Source organism: Myxocyprinus asiaticus, chromosome 9 (genome assembly GCF_019703515.2).
Source record: "Myxocyprinus asiaticus isolate MX2 ecotype Aquarium Trade chromosome 9, UBuf_Myxa_2, whole genome shotgun sequence".
Lineage (NCBI taxonomy): Eukaryota > Metazoa > Chordata > Actinopteri > Cypriniformes > Catostomidae > Myxocyprinus > Myxocyprinus asiaticus.
The window spans coordinates 32,136,371-32,156,343 of record NC_059352.1 but is presented as its reverse complement, the minus strand read 5'-3'; the positions used below and the strand labels follow the sequence as shown (position 1 = coordinate 32,156,343).

Here is a 19,973-nt window from a genome sequence, read left to right as displayed (position 1 = left end):
TTTTGGAAATGCTTATGGTTTTTGGGAGTCAAACACTCGTATCCAGGCAACAGAGGGGTTTTGTGTTTTGTTTCGTTGCTTAGCAGCGCTGAAGAGTCAATTCATTCACCGAATCGATTCACTTGATCTATTCGTTTAAATGAGTTGGTTCTTGAAAAAATAAGCAATTAATTTCCACTCACTTTGCCTCATCACATTTATCACATCACTCTTTTTTCAGGAGGCCTGGCGTGACAGGTTACATTTTTTGTTTTTGTTTATTAATTAGGAAGTCCAATTCATTTTAAAGAATCGTTTGGCATACTCCTAAACAAATGTAGGCTCCCTCATAGTTACAAACGTAAAATGTCGTACCTTTCACTAACCACACATTATATTTGTGTCCATTTTTATTTACAACATTGATGATTCAGCAATCACAGTTTGCATTTTTTTTTTTTGTTGTTGTTGTTTTTTGTTTTTTTACAGTTTTTACTAGTAAAAACTAGTAAAAGTTTATAATTTTTCATGTACACAGCTGTTTATTAAAACTGAACTGCTGTTTATTGCTTGCTGTTACAAATACCGACTGTACAAATTGTATTGCAGAAATAAAGTGAACAATATTACAAATCATCTAACATATAGTGTATACTGTAAAATGAGACATTTTATATATGGGAACGATTAACCCTTATTGTGTTCCGGCCATTTTGACCCAGATAACTTTTTATTTTTCTTATTTTTATTTGTTATTTAATTCAATCGGAATAAATTCCTTATCTTTGTCTGAAAACACACACCAAAAAACTGGACCACTGGACTACAAAATACAGAAATATTAAGTGTTCAGGAGCATCAATCCTTTAGATGAGCACCTATGTAGATGTCTGTTTGCACACACAATGTCCTCAGACATGCGCACACACACACACACACACACACACACACGCACACACACACACACAAAATGTGTGTTGAGAGCCCTTTTGTGCATCATCTTTCAATGTTTACTCTTTGAGGAATATTTCAAGATCTACCTATCACTATATTTGAGCTCGTTTGAATCGGGATAGTCTGCTGTAAGTTAGTCTATGTTATATGTATGTTTCAGGAAGTAATAAGGAAAAACGTGACAAAAAGACATTTTGAGTGAAACAAATTTGCTCATTACATCCTACAAATTGAGACCTTTCCAGCGATGTATAAAACATGGCTATCTCATCTTTTTTTATGGTTTTACCAACTCTGAATATAATTGTTGTGATAATACATTTGCAAATGATGAGAACGAAACAGTTATTGTTTGTCAGCAAATATATATATATATATATATATATATATATATATATATATATATATATATATATATATTCACCAGCCCAGTATTAGCTCTGTTCAATTAATCCTTCTATCAAGAAAAAACATATTTAAAAATATATATGTTCAAAAAAGGATAATTACTAAAAAAGAAGTAGATAAAACGATCGAATGCAAAATCTTGTAATAATATATGCAATATGAGAGATTTACAAAAAATCTTGGGCTGTTAATTTTTGACTGGGAACAAAATGTGTTAGCACAAAACAAACACAGCACAAGGGTTGAACTGCATATACACCACATTCTCAAAGTCACTGTCAAAATTGTGGTGGAATGGATAAAGAGTGCTGTATGCCCCACACTTCAAGTGTCTGGATCTTGAAACTTCCTCTGCAGAGAGCTGGACTCTCAAATGTATCACAACATTCAGAATGGCCAGTTGTCAGATCAGCCTGCAGGTACAGCGCATGGCCACCATCACCACCTATGTGACACAGAACAGACATAAAAATGTCAGCTGAATGTTCATCTGTAGAGCAGTGTACACAGCTGATCTAAAGGAAGGGACAGGCATGTATGCATTAGCATGTTTGCAGTTGAAAATTACAAATATAAAGCCTGAGAGGCAGCCGCAGTGTTTAGGATAACAATAGGGGAGAACAGAAATATAGATGCTGAAATTCTTCCTTCACACTTGCTGAATACTCATGTAGATTTTGATCACTTATATTATTATTATTATTATTATTATTGTATTGTATTATTATTGTAATATTATTCAATATAATGGGGAGGGGGGGGGGGGGGGTGGAGTAGCTCACCAATAAAAAGTGACTCATCATCTCCTGCCATGAACCTTGTTGTGGCCATGCATGAGTCTGAAGGTGTCGAAGGTAATGAAGCAGATTCAAATCTGTGGTTCTGAGTAGCTCCAGTGGGTATGTCCAGATGAGTGTTTACATGAGAGGTGCTGGAGAGTGCTTGTTCCTGAGAGGATTCCCATTTGTCAGACATCCCAGAGATCTCCAGAACTGTTCGCTGGTACCGTTCCATTCCTGGTCGTAGCTGGGGAAGGAAAAAAAAAACATTCTTTTATTTACCTTACATCATTCCCACTGAAAACTATCCACATTTTAAAGCATATTAAAATCTTTTTAATCATTTGGCAAATGGAGACTTACTGTGAAAACAAAACACTCTCCTGTGCCAAAAAACTCAAATCCCTTTTCATCACATTTCCTGTGAGCCCAATCAGAGGACAAGAATGCTCCACAAATCTATGATGTCATGAAGCCAAGCATATGCAAAGCAAAATCAAGCAAATGAATGGGGTTTCAGTATTGCTGTAAGTTTTTGGATGACTACATAGGCTACTAATCCACACTTACCTCCTCATCTGCAGTTTTCAAGAGTAAAACAGTTGGATCATGCCCCTCAACTTTGGAATAAAACCTTGTAGAAAGAAAAAAACATGTTTTGATATGTTTGAATATTAAACAATATATTCATATTTTATATTGTGTAGATGTTTGATGTTTAAAGGTGCGCTCAGTAACTTTTTTGTTTTTTGTCATTTTGGACTAACAGTGACACCTAGCGGTGTGGATGCAGCATCATTCAAAATCAATAGTGTTCAGATACCGATGCCATTGTAGAAATTCACATTTCACAGTCAGCCATGATTAATTAATCCAAGAGTAAAAGTGTCCGATAACATGGCAGTTACTAAGATTAAGCGAGTAGTATTCGACTGGTCATGTGATTCTAATATGGCAGCCCCCATGAGGGGACCCTCTCTATGTAGAATAAAACAGCTTTTATAAGGTCACTGATATGATTGGATTCCTCATCTCATGTGAGTGGTAATGATTTTATGCACATGTTTCAAAATTACAATTCATTTCTTTAGGAGTAAACATTTTTTAAAACAACATCATTTCAGCTTTGATTAAGTCAACTGTACAAATAGTGAAGCTCTCTCAGAAACATGGAAAAATAATTAATATGAGTCCAATTGTATTAAAACATTGAAGATATAATCCCACCAGTTACAATTGTGACTGAAATTTTGTTTGAAATTTGAAGTGTCTAAAAAGAGTTGTTGATGTATTTTACAAAGCGTTGTCAATTGTAAAATCTGTCTTGATTTCATATGAACATTTTTACATGAGTGGTGCAAATAGTCACATGACCAGAGCCATTTAATTCCATTGTGCTCCTCTAAATATTTTGTCTGTGTCAAAACTCCATAAAAGGAAGCAAATAAAACCTGTCATGATACACTTACAACTACCATATTTTGTAAATATAATGTTTAAAGCATCTATTATAGATTTATTAGAGATTGCTCAGCCTCATATCAATCATGCTCACAGGACAAGTAAACATGTAAGTGGTCACAATTGTGACCGGTGGGAAAATATAGAGACCCATTTTTTTAATAGGCGATTGATTGACTCCCATTATAAAACTGCAGATTTTAAAGTTTTTTTTAACAATATATAAAACAAAGTAAAAATAAAATATGAAATTATTCTTGGTTTTTCATTCCCTTTTTCCACACAGTTGCTTGATATTAAATTATGTTACTTTATTATTTGCATGTTGTGTTGATTATTATTTTCTGTTGGGTCCTATTGAGCAACTGAGCAAAATGACTGTATCACACTCACTCTGTATTTTCCCACCGGTTACAGTTCTGACCAAGAATAAATGTCAAATCTTCACTTTATTTATTTATTTTTGTATTTCTTTTTAGAAAAGACACACAGTTTCTTTCATTGGGCTATACAAGGGGTAAAATACATGTGCCCACTCAACTGGGAAATATTTGAGATTAAACAGGTTTCAATAAAAAAAAAGAAAAAAAAAGTGTATTGTGCAAGCTGATTGGATACACTTACGAGGAGAGACTTCTGCCATGAACATTGGTACTAAATAGCTGTACAGGGCTGAAGAGAGCAAATCGCTCCGGAATCCAGGCCCAGACCACCCTGATCTCTGTTTCAGTCACTATAGCAGAGCTAAAGCTGCAAAAATCCATAGCTTGGAATGAGCTAAGGAGAAAAAGATGTTTGTCACAGTCTTATTTCCAATACAAAAAATATATTTCCAGATGTAAAAGGAATATTTTTGTTTTGGAGAACTAATTATTAGAGGAATAGCTCCCCCCAAAATATAACTCTGCAATCATTTACTCACCCTCATGCTGTTTCAAACCCATTTGACTTTTTATCTTCTGTGAAACACAAATGGAAATGGTAGGCAGAATGCTAGCACAAATCCTTTTGTGTTCCACGGAGGAAAGTATTGGGCGTTTGGAACACCAAGAGGGTTAAATGATGAGAATGATGACAGAATTGTAATTGTTTCTCTTGAAATACAAAGAACATTTAAAAGAAATTCTTACAAACTCCTTACCTCTTACTGTAGATATCTTTATGAATTAGTGCATCCTTGTTGGCATTAAAAAGAAAAGTTAGTTCTTTGCGAGTTGGCAGCTGAATACTAAAAGCCCTCTGAAGCAGTGTGTCAATGGTACTGTGTCGTGCAACATTCTGTACAAAACTCTTCATGTCTTGTCTGAAGTCATCGACATGGGCCACTCGGGAGGACACAGAGACCTTGTAAAGGCTGAGAAGAGCAAGTGCTACACGGTACAAAACTTTATATCCCTCTATGAGATAGACATCCAGCACTCTGATAGCATATGTAAATGGTAGATCAGCAAAAATCCACATGATCCAGTCTGAGTAGAACTCAAACAGGTTCTGGTGAGAGCTGGCTATTAGTTTCCGGATTCCCCTGCAGTATTTATTAGCGAGATCTCCAAAGGTCATGCAGGAGGCATGTGAAGTGAGGAAAGTCTGATCTATGTAACGCTTTTTAGGGTCTGTGTAGGTCACCAGTGAACAAATACTGTGGAAGCACTGGGCTTCATCTTCACTGAAGTGCAAGTGAAGAGATACCAGAGCAGGCAGGATGGGACAGAAGCTGACATCAGGAAAATGGTGACTTAACAAAATTAGGATTTTTTTTACAGAATTCAGACCCACTTTATTGAGGCAGTATCTGGGAATTTCCCCATCCTCCATAAACTTTGGAAATGGGTGAGAGCTCATTTGAAACTCCCCAAACAGCTGCCCAACATGACCATGGTAGGTATCCACATCACTTGTGGTGGGCGTACTCTCGATGTTGTGGATGATATGCTGGTAAGCCTTGGCTCTGAGAGTATGAGGCATGGACCAGAATCCTGTACGGCCCATTGCTTTGAGCTCAGAATGGTCACTTGAGAGGATCTTCTGATAACGTACAGCCGCCTCCGGGTCAATTTTTTCCCAGTTTACATACTGACCGTATTTCATACCAGAACAGGAGCTTATCTTCCAGTTATTCTCTTCAGAAATGGTCATCATGGGTAGACCCTTTAAACTTCCTCTACTTCCTGTTAAAGTGGTGAAGTGTCCTTCAGAATTTCCTCTGACATTAGGCTATAGTTAACGCTATTTTTGACATTTGAAAGGTGCAACTTTCTTAGAGATTAAAATAACTTCATGGGTTTTCTCATTTTTAAAAATGTTTACAAACATGAAGAAAATAACATAATAAATATAACACAGGTTATACCATCCTATTATACTGTATATGCTTCCTTATGATTCTATATCTTTATAGCATAATTTTTTAAATGTACAAAAGACTTAACTTACGCACCTGTTAGATCTTTGATGGGTCTTTTGCTTGAATTTGCTTTAGGTCTTTTGATTGGTAGCTTTTTAGTGGTTCCAAACCCACCAGGGTTTCGTTTCCCATCCTCATTGTGAATGAGTGATCTCGCTCTTGGTCTCATAGCATTACACCTGCTAAAATGTCCCACTCCTACATCATCTGTGTCAACAGCATAGAAGGATCTTGAACGTGGTCTACTGTGGCTCCTATCCTTGTCAGTCACTCCAGTTGAGTGATCTGCCTCCTCAGAGCTGTAAAGAGATTGAGAACGGAGTCTGCCACAGTTTGTCCGGTCAATGAACTGTGCATTGCTGCAATCATCCACATTCCTGACATTCAACTTTGTGGAGCCAAAAAGGGAACATGCTGCATTTGAGGTAACTTGGATCATTGCTCCACCAGTTCACATCACAGAGCATTTGAAAGTTACGTTTACAGTAGGTTTGTTGTTATCTGTGTGATTGCCCTGAGACACAGCTTTGTTTAGGTGATGTTAGGTGATGTTAGCTGTTGATATTAGGTTACCTGCCCAGATACTTGTAGTAGGCTACTACTGTGTACACAGTGGAAAATTTCAGATGGTCTCTGTTATCTTCTGTCTTTAGCTATTGCTTGGGAATACAAGAACATTTGTCATTATAGCAAAGACATTAATGATGTCTAATAAAAAGTTAATATAATACAACATAACAAGTAATGTTATTTTTTGGAATATATGTTTTAAATTTAAAGTTTTCAAAGTTATAATGATTAGGTTTATAAATGGATACAAATAGAAAAGCAAGCTGAACTTATAATAACTAAAACAGTGTTTGGTTATTGTGTTCATACAAAATGAATAGACATCCTTTTATATGTTGTCACAGTGTTTTTCCAGTCATATATTTTTGTGTTCCAGTAGCCAAAATTATAACATCATGTCCATAATTTTACAAAAGATTAAATGCATTTGGATGTAAGACAGGAACATGGCAGAAATATTGCACCAGATTCTTTAGAAATATAAAAACAGCTATGCGTTTGTTCCCACAACTCAGAGAGTCTGTCTTCTTCAAATGTGACACAGAATGTTTATACCAGACACATTTTTATGAGTGTATTTTCCAGGAAATTCTAAAAGTCAATGTTATTTTCACTACACTGTTATTTATACAAACACACATATGTTTGGGTGTGAAACAAAAGTCAGGTTTGAAATGGGAGCTAATAGCATTCAATCAGATGCTAAACCTGTTCTTTTTGCTAGAATGTTACATGTTTATCTTTTAAAAATTGTCCTGGTCCATAATAAAAGTGTGATTGCACAGTCAGTGAAAGTCAACATTAATTTAAGTCAGTCAAAATGCAGGGCATTAGTATCACTATAAAATCAATAAATGTCTATATTTATATATTAATATAAAGAAAAACAATCCACCAGTCAAACTGAGCTTTTTTTTTTTCAGATACAATGCCTTGCAAATGTATTCAGACAGTGGATCTTTTACAGTGGGTATGTTCTAAAACTTAGTGAAGTGCCTTGATGCCTCCTGCCTATATCTGCCTTCTATCTTAGCATCCTAACTGAAATTGAGCCTCATAAGTGATCGATATGGCGCTCCTAATTCGGAGCTTCTGGGAGACTTAGCTCGCAACTGATTTCATGAGAAACAGCTCTGAGCATAAATATACATAGCACACACACATTACGCTTAAAATAGTCAGTTTTCTATTATATCAAGGTATTATGTATCAGTACATTTCAGTATTGAATGGAATATAATTATAAAGTATTTATGATCAAAATGTATCTCGCTTCGTCCACCATCTTGGATTTTTTTTTTTTTAACAAGTTCATTACAGTGCCTTCTGGGATCGCCTACCCGGGGAAGGATACATATGATGATACCTTAGAATTTGGCCAAAAAGTGGTATCTTAGAAGACATCAGAATTAAGGTGCCCAAGTAACCATGGACTAAAAATGAAATGTTTTTAATTTTGATTCATTCCGAGCAGAAATTATAACTTTTTTCATTCTATTTCTGGCATTCCTTCTTTTCCAAATGGTAACCGGTTAGAACTAAATAAAAAGAACAGTTCCCTTACAAGTCAGTCACTTCGATGCTGCGTCAGTAGCTGATGCTTTAGGAAGCTCCTCCCAGGAATGACTATCTCTTAAACCCTTTAGAATCACGCCAGTCTAGATTGGCAGATAGCGCTTGGAGCTCTGGTCCTCATGCACGCATCATCTCAGCCATATAAACTGGAGCACATCGCCATTTCATCTGACTTTTTCTTTTCAGGGCCACGATTACATCTCTTGTGCTCTGGAAATCCGACTTATCACCTCGGCATTTAGTTTTACACCCCTTTACAGTGAGTGGGTATCTGTTCTTCTCCCTGTTGTGCTCTGACTAACAGCATAATCTTTGAACACTTCCGTGTTTCATATTGCCCAGGCATTTTGCAGATCTGCGGGAAGCCTGGTGGCCACTGAGCGCCACATCTGGCTTAATTTGTCAGAGCTTTGCAACAAGGACAAAGCCATTCTGCTCAACCCCGGAACAGTCTACTCTGGCTCCAAAGAAGGCCCGGAAAACTTCTCTTTGTCCCCAACAAGACTTTCTCACACTCCCTGCTGTTCCATACCAGGATCGAGAAAATTTTCACAATGCCGTTTCTGTTTGTGTTGCTGTTGACCAAATGTGTGACAAATGTTTTCAGCTTTCCAGTTCCACACTGCAGTTGCTTGAGGCTCAAACATTAGCACAAACAAAAGTTAGCAAAAATCCAGCTTTCAACCGAAACTCGGTAACGCTGAGTGACTGCCCCCAAGGGTGAGCAGCGTTCAGACCCCGGTGGCAACAGGCAAGCCCTGTGTCCTCTGGCACACTACACTGCCATGTGGCGTGGTCTTCATGCGGTCTCCAGTTGGGTACTAATCACAGTCGAGCATGGTTATGTGCTTCATGGTTATGAGGCGGTCGCCAAGCTTCAACGCCGTTCTGTCCTCTAACGTGATGGTGCATGACATGCCGTTCTTAAGCTCAGAGGTACAGTGTCTCCTCACCAAAGATGTGATAGAGAGCATACCAGTGTGCAACACACAGAAAGGCTTCGACAGCCATTACATTTTGGTTGCCAAGAAGGACGGTGGGCTGCGTTCTATACTGGAATTGAGACTCTTGATTTGGACACTCAAGAAATCTCCTTTCAAGATGGTTACTCAGACACTTATTTTGTTTCATGTATGTCCTCTGGACTTATTCGTGTCAATCGATCTGAGAGATGCATACAAATGTGCAAATAGCCCTTCACCACAGGCCATTCTTGGGATTCGCCTTCGAGGGGACTGAACACCAGTCCAGAGTACTGCTCTTCGGCTTGTCCCAAGCTCCCAGCGCATTTCATTCATGCCAGCAGCCATATCACCCTGCAGCCTGGTTGCCCACTAAAGCTAAGCAAGATTGAGCCTGGCCAGTACCTGGATGGGAGTCCACCTGGGGAAAACTAAGGTTGCCGATGGAAGTGGTATTAGGGAGGCCAGCAGGGGGTCACCCTGCGGTCTGTGTGGGTCCTAATACCCCAGTATAGTGACGGGGACACTATACTGTAAAAAAGCACCATCTTTCTGATGAGATGTTAAACTGAGGTCCTGACTCACTGTGGTCATTAAAAATCCCAGGGCACTTCTCGTAAAGAGTAGGGGTATAACCCCGGTGTCCTGGCCAAAATCCCCCCCACTGGCCCTTATCTATCATGGCATCCTAATAATCTTCATCCCTGAATTGGCTACATCACTCTACTCTCCTCTCCACCAATAGCTAGTGTTTGGTGGGCGTTCTGGTGCACTATGGCTGCCGTCGCATGATCCAGGTGGATGCTGCACACTGGTGGTGGTTGAGGAGATTTCCCCTATACTTTGTAAAAGTGCTTTGAGTGCCCAGAAATGCGCTATATAAATGTAAGGAATTATTATTATTATTTACAAAATGTGTCAATGCGGTGCTCGCTCCGCTTAAGCTGAGCGCCGTCCGTGTATGGAAATACCTTGACGATTGTTTGCTTTTAGCTGAATCTGAGGAACAAGCGTGCAATCACAAGGATCTGCTGCTTACACATTTGGTGTATTCGGGCCTCAAAGTCAAAGTCAATTTTGCATTTAGCATGTTGATGCCTAGTTGCCAAGTTTCCATCTTGGGAATTAAACTAGACTCGATGACCATGTTGGTGCATCTGACTGATGAACAAACTCAATCTATCCTCTGGTGTATGACAAGCTTCAAGCTGGTGGTAGCCTTGCCGCCATGACGGTTCACATGTGGTAACTCAGTCGCTTACTACTCCTTGTGACGCACTGCTGTTTAGCCGCGCTAGCTATTTGGAGAATGCCTGCGTTCTATCAGAAGTCTGTTGCGCTCGACCAAGTGGCCATTCGCAAAATTGTCATGACGGATGCATCCGACACAGGCTGAGGAGCCCTGTGCGATGGTCATCCAGCTTTTGGAACCTGGACATGTGCGCAGACTATGTGGCACATAAATCACCTACAATTGCTTGCAGTCCTTTTAGCTCTGAAAGATGGTTGCTTTTTGCTGACTGGTTTCCTACCAGAATGAGGGCCCCTTGGGTGGTTTTTCTGTGGGCTAACACCCTCCGGTCAGTAAGTTTCTGCGTGGTGCTTATGGCCCTCTCGCCCCGCTACTGTCCTGGTCCAGGACTTAGCGCTGGTACTTAACTCGCTTATGGGTTCCCTGCTTGAGACAGTAGAGGCGGTAAGCTTATGCATACTCTCTTTTAAGAATTTGCCGCTAGTTGCTTTGGCTTAATTCAAATGTATCGGGGACCTTCAAACCTTGCTTAGAGTTTGGCCTTGGGCTAGTCAAAAGCATTTTCAAGCCTAGAGAGGGTAATGTGCTCAAAGTGCTGGCCACCACCTTTCTCACATCTTTCATAATTCATGAAATGTTTTCGTACTCAAACTCTCTGTGTATCTACAGCCAATATTGCAATGTTTTCAAAACAGTTGCATTTATGTTCAAAACAGATTTTGTGAATGTACAGATTTTGCTGTTTCGGAAGGAAATTGGTATTTTCATTCACCAAAGTGGCATTCAACTGATCACAAAGTATAGTCAGGACATTACTGATGTAAAAAACAGCACCATCACTATTTGAAAAATGTCATTTTATATCAAATCTAGACAGGCCATTTCCAGCAGACATCACTCCAACACCTTATTCTTGAGTAATCATGATAAATTGCTAACTTGGTACTAGAAAATCACTTGCCATTATATCAAACACAGTTGAAAGCTATTTGGTTCATTAAATGAAGTTTAACATTGTCTTTGTGTTTGTTCACAGTATGCAATAGACTGGCATATCTTAAGGTCAGTATTAGGTCAAAAATGGCAACAACAAAAAAAGAAACAGCTTTCTCTAGAAACTTGTCAGTCAATCATTGTTTTGAGGAATGAAGGCTATACAATGCATTCAATTTGCCATAAAAGCTGAAGATTTCATACAAAAGTGTACACTACAGTCTTCAAAGACAAAGGACAACTGGCTCTAACAAGGACAGAAAGAGATGTGGAAGGCCAGATGTACAACTAAACAAGAGGCTAAGTACATTAGAGTCTCTGGTTTGAGAAATAGATGCCTCACATGTCCTCAGCTGACATCTTCAATGAATTCTACCAGCTTAACACCAGTTTAATGTACAAGAGTAAAGAGAAGACTCAGGGGTGCAGGCCTTATGGGAAGAATAGCAAAGAAAAAGCCACTTTTGAAACAGAAAAACAAAAAGAAAAGGTTAGAGTGGGCAAAGAAACACAAATATTGGACAACAGATAATTGGAAAAGAGTGTTATGGATCTTAACCCCATTGAGCTTTTGTGGAATCAGCTAGACTGTAAGGTGCGTGAGAAGTGCCCGACAAGACAGCCACATCTATGGCAAGTGCTACAGGAAGCGTGGGGTGAAATGTCACCTGAGTATCTGGACAATCTGACAGCTAGAATGCCAAGGATCTGCAAGGCTGTCATTGCTGCACGTGGAGGATTTTGTTTATGAAAACTCTTTGAAGTAGTTTAAGAAGTTTCGAAATTTTTTATTTTATTTTATTTTTTTCAAATTGTAATACTAATTTTTCACGTTATTAATGTTCTGACTATACATTGTGATCAGTTGAATGCCACTTTGGTGAATAAAAGTACCAATTTATTTCCATAAGAGCAAAATCTGTACATTATTCCAAATTTTGGCCGCCAGTGTGTGTGTGTGTGTGTGTGTGTGTGTGTGTGTGTGTGTGTGTATATATATATATATATATATATATATATATATATATATATATATATATATATATATATATATATATCTCATGACCTACTCAGCTGTTTTGCTTTATCAATGTTGACCATCTGTATACATAAAAAGGGGACAACTTTGTAATGATTGTGTTATGCAAATGGCTCACAGAGCAGGCAGACTGGTAGGATGAGGAATAGAAAGAGAAATGAGTATGCAAGGTGCAAGACAATAGAGAGGAAGATTGTTCGATTTTTTCTCTACAACTGAAAGTACAATTGAGAAGGTTAGAGGTCTTCCCAAGTTGTATCATTAGAGAACGCATTTGACATTGTAAATGAGAATTTGTGGCCAAAAGCAGAGGACCACACTGACTAGCACTACTAGTAAACCCTTTCAAATTGAGCATTTAGCTTGTGTGTACGTGTGTGTGTTGACATTATTTGCTTACTATATTCAGAAAAGACAAAATAAACCCTTACAAAAAATTTAAACTAGCCACAAACTTGCCACAAAAATGCTATTTGATGTGTGAGAATTCTTGCTGTTATAGTTGAATAAGCTGCTTTTGAAACTACTGTATGTACTGTATGAAGTGTTTTTGCTGTGTTAGTGAATTTTGGAAGAAAAATGTAATAATTAACTGATGCATGTTGCAAAAGACAACTGTGTTTACAAAAAGGGTAGTAAAAAAAAAAAAAAACCTTAAATGAGTCTCTCGTTACCAAATGACATTGTCTCCAGGAGGCCACCGTCTTACGTCATTCCCAAACAGGATCTGTTTAACGCTGTTTATGTTGGTTTGATTTTATTGGGAGTTCTAGAAAAACACATTTATAACTGAATAATCAGTTAATTGAACTGTAGCAATATGTCACAAGATTTATGGTAAGTTATCTTGTTATCAACTATGGACATTTGAGCATAACATTTGACAGGTGTGTTCAGTTTGTTGTCAAATTCATTGTGTCTGTAGTAGACAGACATGAGACTGATTTGTTCTCTTGTTATTTCCTTTATTCCTGATCACATTCTATACTTTAAGGGACAAAGTAGTCCTATGTTTATTGAAATATTCTACATGTTCTTTTACGCGACAAACGCTTGTAAATGTTGTCAGGCCGGTTAGATGAGAGCTGTCTGTGTATCAAGTGATTGCGTTTAAGGATGGGAGTTTTGTGATTCACAAATCACTGGAAACGCGCATTTAATTTACCTGTTAATATCACGACCTCTTGCTGTTAGCATAATTTCAGAGGTGTTAAACTGTTTGGCCAGACTGAAAGAAACATTCCACTTTTCTCTCTCTCTCTCTCTCTCTCTCTCTCTCTCTCTCTCTCTCTCTCTCTCTCTATCTATCACGTAGGTTACAGAATTATGATGCATCATGTCGACTGGCACAAGAAATTGCAGAAAACCTCCATGAACGAAACAGACAGCAGAGGACTGGAGGAAACCCAGCTAAGGTAAAGACATGATTGTATTGTTCTTCAGAGGATGCCTGGCTTTTTCTTGATGTAGACTAACATCTCTCTTTTCGTGCCATATGTCCCTGCAGCTCAACATGACCCTGAGAGCATCATTACAGAAGCTCAAACAGAATATAGCACAGCTCAGAGAGACTTTGATTCGAGCTGCTGCTCAACGGCACATGTATCCTTTTCAGAAGAATGAAGCAGAACTTATTACTAACAACTTATGTCATCATCTAGAAATACTGAGAGTGAAACCTAAAGAGCTTTGAGAGATGTGCATATGTTTGTATATTGTTGTATTTTACATTATTTCAGAGAGAGTATGTGATACACAATATTTATGCTCATATTCGAAATCTTTTGGTCATGTTTTGATGCTGGGCGTGTTTAGCAGCATTAATTGAAGCTACAAATTCCTCCATTGAGGGTTAAATGAAGATACAAATCTGTGATTTCTCATTAGCACCTGTAGGGGGCAGTGTATTGTAACAAATCACCACATAAATTAAGTTTTACTGACGAGTCTGACTGAAGATCACTGTACCAATATTAGCATGATCTAAAGTAGTGATGCTTTTGTGTATTATTTGGAAGAACTGATCCAACATAACTGCAACAAACTCAGTGAAATTAAGTTTATATTCTGTTTGTAAGTTATAGATATGTTTGATTCAGTATAACGCTTTGTCTCATCACTGTGGGATGAGCATAATTATAAAGTAACATATGTTATGTCATTTATGTGTGTCCTTAATAAATAATGATAGAATGCAAGCTGAAGCAGACAGAAGACAAAACCTTGTTGATGATCTCGCTACCAGAGAAAAGATGCTGAATGGCTCCTTCAAAGGAAATGTCACAGAATGTGAGACATCAAGGTACATCCACAAATTCTGGGCTCAACAATAAGGATTTTTCTCTTCTGGCCCAGTTGGGTCAGTGGTTCAGATTTGTACTTGTCCTGCCAAAATTGTAAATTACTCCAAAACAAAAATAAACAAACTTTTTTTTAGTTAAAATGTACATGAAATGTACATTGAATTTTGGTGGATAAAGATGTTGAAACGGCTGACAAAGTGTCTGATATACTGAAGCATTCATGCACCAACTTTGTTTTTCAGACAATGGAAAAAAAGCATTGAGTCTTTTATTTTTCGTACACAAATCTTTTGCAAATTTCTGTTTTGTATTTCCATTTTTACATTTATGCATTTGACAGATGCTTTTAACAAAGGTGACTTGGAGTGCATTCAGGGAATTAATTTTTATCAGTATGTGTGTTTCGTGGGAATCAAACCCACAACCTTTGTGCTGCTAGTGGCACACTGTATATTTTATTCTGTACCTTTTGACCTACAGGAGCTTTATATTGCTTAGAATGCTATTCTGTCAAGGATCACTTGTTGAAAGTAGAATTCTCATTTGGTATTCTCCTAAATTTCAAGTTTGTGCCGCACACCAGTAGAGAATCCATTAACTTGTGCCCTAGTTAGTCTACCAGACCATGGAGGCCTTTACTTGACATATTTCCTACTTTCCCACTTTGTAGTAATACGGTGCTCTTTGTTTAGTAACTTAATGCATGGATGCAACCTGTTCACCTTTCGCCAAATGCGTGCTTGGCTACAGCAGCATGTGCACAGTGATTCTGCGTCTGACAGGAATGAAGCGTGAAGGGCTATGAAAAAGTGGCACTCGTGAAACTTCTTGTTTGTAAAAGAACTGAATGACTTGGTACGTGTACTGACCGGCTGACTGAGAGGGGCATGTTATTCCTTCACTTCCGCATCGACATGTGAGTCTACCTTGTTCATCAATGATAAGATGGGGCAGTAGAGCTATGATTAATGTGTAAAAGTGACTGATGTTTATACATTAAGGAGACAATTTATTTTAATTAAGTATTACCTAATCGTTTCCGAGAATCCAGAGACCCCAGTTATTGAACTAATTTATATTCACCAAGAACACGCTAAGACTCAGTGCTGTTCCTATCCTTTTGGCGGCCCTAAGCAAAACTTTGTGTGGGGTCCCCCACTAGTGTTGTTCGCAACCCCCAAAACGATCCCCCCATCCTTAAGCATTTTTGTCGTGAAGCGGTTTTGTAGTAAACAAACAATATGCAGTGAGAATTTCAAGGGATATTTAGTATTTATTTAACAGGAAATAATGTGCCGAATTTCAGTGATTAAAAAAGGAACATATAAGGCCAGTCTGCAGAGTTAGTTGGCAGGGCACTTGCTGGCTCTACATTACTGGGGTCTGCACTTGCAGCTTTAGCTAGCTGTACATTATCGGGGTCTCCGCTGGTGCTGCTGGTGTTACTGATGAAATTGAGAACTGTCCCTAAGGGCTTCATTTAAAAACACAATGATATCAGCAAAGTTTGTTGACTGACAGCTACAGTAAATGCTCACTGAAAATAATGATTCTAGTAACCATCTAGTTTTAAACAAAATAAAAACTCACATAACAGTAAGTTTATATGACTGCATAATTTACAGAAAACATGAAAGACATTAAACAAGCGATAATCCATCAATTTTTCTCATTGTGCAAATTAAAAGGTCTGATGGATAGTATTTATTGAAACATTGACATGACTTATTCAGCAGAGCTTGCATGTTTGAACAGGTATGTGCTTTTTTTATTATTTTATAAAACACATATGTCTTGTTTTGATTTACCATGCTTTGATGTGTACTCCTGACACCAAAAAAATGTAAAACTTTTGATGTGGCATTTCTGTGTTAAAACAGTGGTCTTATATTGGTCGAAGCTTGAGACCTGGGGCCTCATGTATAAAACTTTACATAAATTTCATACTAAATTTGTGCATATGCACAAAAGTCAGAACCTGCGCAGAGTCCCCTTCATAAATCCCAGTTAGCCGAAAATTGTGTGTACATCCACGTGCTTCATACCCCTCCTCATCTTCTCCCCAAAATAACCATATAAGGGGCTTACAACGGCTGTTTTTACCGTGCATATCCTCATCTACATATAATTTACCATATGCATATGCCTGTGCGAGAAACTAGGAAAATAGAAGATAAAACAGACTGAAACCTAAATGTTGCATATGAATAGATGATACTGCTGAAAATAATTTCTTAATATTTGTTTTGTTTTATTGTAAACATATCTAAACATCCTTTAAACAAGATCAGTTAACCTGAAAAATAGAATTGTATATTAAGACTTACAGAGAATGCATATTTGATATCTCTAGAATATATCTAATTAGCCTATATTATTTGATTCAGTGTCTTAAACACACAATTGGAAAATTATTTTTAAGTGTAGGCTATTAATCATTAACCTAACTAATGCAGTTTCCACACGGATGGCCTTTAGCCAAGAAATCTTTGCTGACATTAAAAGTACTTTCCCGGCAGAGCCGGCCCTAGCACTTTGGAGGAAGTACACCTATCCAAACACACCAATCAATAACTAAACAAACTTAAAATTGTTAGTTGTTCATTTTTTAATCAAACCAAACACATATATCACATGCACAAATTAATAAAAGTATTAAATTACCAAATTAAGGTATGGTAGATGTTATTTACACTTGTTGTCAGTAGTGGCACATGCTATTTGCACCTTGGTCTATTATAAAACGGTATATTAGCAAACAAAATATTCAGTGTTTGTACAGTGGCAAGAAAAAGTATGTGAACCCTTTGGAATTAGTTGGTTTTCTGCATTAATTGGTCATAAAATGTGATTTCGTCTTCATCAGTCACATGTATAGACAATCACAATGTGCTTAAGCTAACAACACAAAAACAATTATAATATTTCATGTCTTTATTGAACACATCCCATTAAACATTAACAGTGCTGTGGAAAATGTAAGTGAACCCATGGATTAAATAACTGGTCGATCCTCCTTTGGCAGCAATAACCTCAACCAAGTATTTACGGTAGCTGCGGCTTAGACCTGCACAATGTTCAGAAGGAATTTTGGACCATTCTTCCTAACAGAACTGCTTCAGCTCAACCATATTCTTATAATGTCTGGTGTGAACAGCTATCTTGAGGTCACTCCACAGCATCTCTATTTGGTTGAGGTCTGGGCTCTGCCTGGGCCGCTCCAAAAGGTGGATTTTTTTTTATTTCTTTTTTTTTTTTTTAAGCCATACTGTAGTGGATTGGGTGTTGTAAACTATGTTTAGGGTCATGGTCCTGCTGCATCACCCAACTTCTACTGAGCTTTAGCTGGCACATAGCCACCCAGATATTATCCTATAGGATATCTTGATAAACTTGGGTATTAATTTTTCCCTTGATGATGGCAATTAGTCCAGGCCCGAAGAGGCAAAGCAGCCCCAACTCATGATGCTCCCTCCACCATACTTCACCATTGGGATGATGTTTTCATGTTGGTGTGTGGTCCACAAAACATTTTCCCAGTAGCGTTGTGGAGTGTCAAGGTGGTCTTTGGCAAACTTCAGGCAGACAGCAATGTTTATGTTGGAAAACAGCGGCTTCATCATGGTGTCTTGCCATGGACACCATGCCTGTTTAATGTTTTCCATATAGTAGACTCATGAATGGAGATGTTAACCAGTTCCAATGATTCCTTCAAGTTTTTAGCTGTCACTTTTGGGGTTCTTTTTGACCTCATTGAGCATTCTGCAATGTGCCCTTTGAGTCATGTTGGCTGGATGGCCACTTCTAGGGAAAGTAGCCACCGTACTAAATCGTCTCCATTTTTAGACAATTTGTGTAACTGTGGACAGATGAATATCTAAGCTCTTCGAGATAACTTTGTAACCCTATTCAGCTTCATGCAATGCAACAATTCTTGATCATAGGTCTTCTGAGATCTCTTTTTTCCGAGGCATGGTCAATGTCAGCAGATGCTTTTTGTGAATAGCAAACTCAAAATGTCTGAGTGCTTTTTATAAATCAAAGTAGCTCTAACCCACACCTCCAATCTCGTTTCATTAATTGGATGCCAGGTTTGCCAACTCCTGACTCTAATTAGCTTTTGTTGGCGTAATTTGCCTAGGGGTTTCACATACTTTTTCCGAACTACACTGTGAATATTTGAATGATGTATTCAATATGTGCAAAAACAATACAATAATGTGTGTTATTTGATAAAACAGGTTGTGTTTGTTCATTATTGTAACTTAGATGCAGATCAAACGAGATTAAGACAAAAGGGTTCACATACTTTTTCTTGCCACTGTAGTATAAGTATTGTGACGGAACTTAAATGCATCACTGGCAATGGGAAAAAACACACATGATGTGTCATTTAATGATACCTCGTCACTGCTGTCTTTAAGCCGAGCACTGCTTTAGAGAGAGTGGTCTCTTCAGGTCCAGGGAACGGGTAACCACATCACTGCCATGATCCTCGCTGTCTGCCCGCCCCTACCTACCTAAACCAAAGCCTTCTCTGCACTGCCCAACCTTCAGTGAGCCCCCTGATCATGACAAGAACACCGCATTTACTTGTGATATCGCACTCCCCTTAGATACGTTATTGACACCTTTTGTGTTCATTTTATTTCAAATAAATGGCTTTCCGATGGCGTACAGCTACTGTCTGTCTTCGCTTACATGGATCGATAAGGGGCAAATAGTGAAATTGGAACAAGGCGGACTTGAAATTTGATCAAACGCACAGCTAATCAACTGTCAAACTACCAGTGGTAGGGGGCCCCCTCGTGGCACTGGTTCCCTCCGTATGATGCCACAGGAAAGTCTTCCAAAAGCAGCACATAAATTACCAATATTTCCTTTTAACAGCTTATATTTTAATGCATTTTTAATTATTTATGTAGAATTAAAGTTATTTCTGATTTGTGTGATGAACTCTATACTGTTTTTATTCGAAATGTGGTTTATTAAAAGAAAAGCGGAGTTTATAATCAGTCTGTTCATTTCATTACTTGTCCAGTTGGAGTACAAAATTGTGTATGCACATTTTAATGCACATTTTGTGCGTATGCATATTTTAATGCACATTTTGTGCATATGCAGCATTTATGCATTAGTCCCCTGGAGTATGAGCTTTCTAATGATAATGTAAAGATTAAATAAGAATTTTTAATATGATAAAAGTGCATACCTTCTTGCTCTCTCGTTTCACATTCTTGGTGCTTTGGTCTGCTCCTGACGGGTTGCTTCAAAGCCATAGCCATGTCTATCTA

The 19,973-nt window shown here is 38.0% G+C and overlaps 2 protein-coding genes across 6 annotated transcripts in view; one reads left to right on the top strand and one right to left on the bottom strand.

The window, feature by feature from the left end:
* Window positions 1-1,317: 1,317 nt before the first annotated feature.
* LOC127446591 (TBC1 domain family member 24-like) lies at window positions 1,318-6,498 on the bottom strand. 2 transcript variants are annotated; one of them, XM_051707636.1, is made up of 7 exons: window positions 6,019-6,498; window positions 4,723-5,749; window positions 4,206-4,358; window positions 2,691-2,754; window positions 2,484-2,579; window positions 2,124-2,367; window positions 1,318-1,786 (listed from the first exon to the last, which is right to left on the bottom strand). In XM_051707636.1, the coding sequence occupies exons 1-7, from the start codon at window positions 6,422-6,424 to the stop codon at window positions 1,620-1,622; spliced, it is 2,157 nt and encodes a 718-aa protein (XP_051563596.1). In that variant the 5' UTR covers window positions 6,425-6,498; the 3' UTR covers window positions 1,318-1,619. The 2 variants fall into 2 exon arrangements, with proteins under 2 accessions (XP_051563596.1, XP_051563597.1); XM_051707637.1 differs by lacking the exon at window positions 2,484-2,579.
* A 6,575-nt stretch (window positions 6,499-13,073) lies between these two features.
* The window catches only part of LOC127446598 (syntaxin-8-like), a 144,858-nt gene continuing 137,958 nt past the window's right edge, over window positions 13,074-19,973 (top strand). For all 4 annotated transcript variants that reach the window (XM_051707645.1, XM_051707646.1, XM_051707647.1 and 1 more), the window contains exons 1-4: window positions 13,074-13,213; window positions 13,692-13,791; window positions 13,884-13,978; window positions 14,568-14,678. In XM_051707645.1, the coding sequence (XP_051563605.1) occupies window positions 13,197-13,213; window positions 13,692-13,791; window positions 13,884-13,978; window positions 14,568-14,678 (323 nt within the window). In that variant the 5' untranslated portion in view covers window positions 13,074-13,196. The remainder of the gene's footprint in view (window positions 13,214-13,691; window positions 13,792-13,883; window positions 13,979-14,567; window positions 14,679-19,973) is intronic.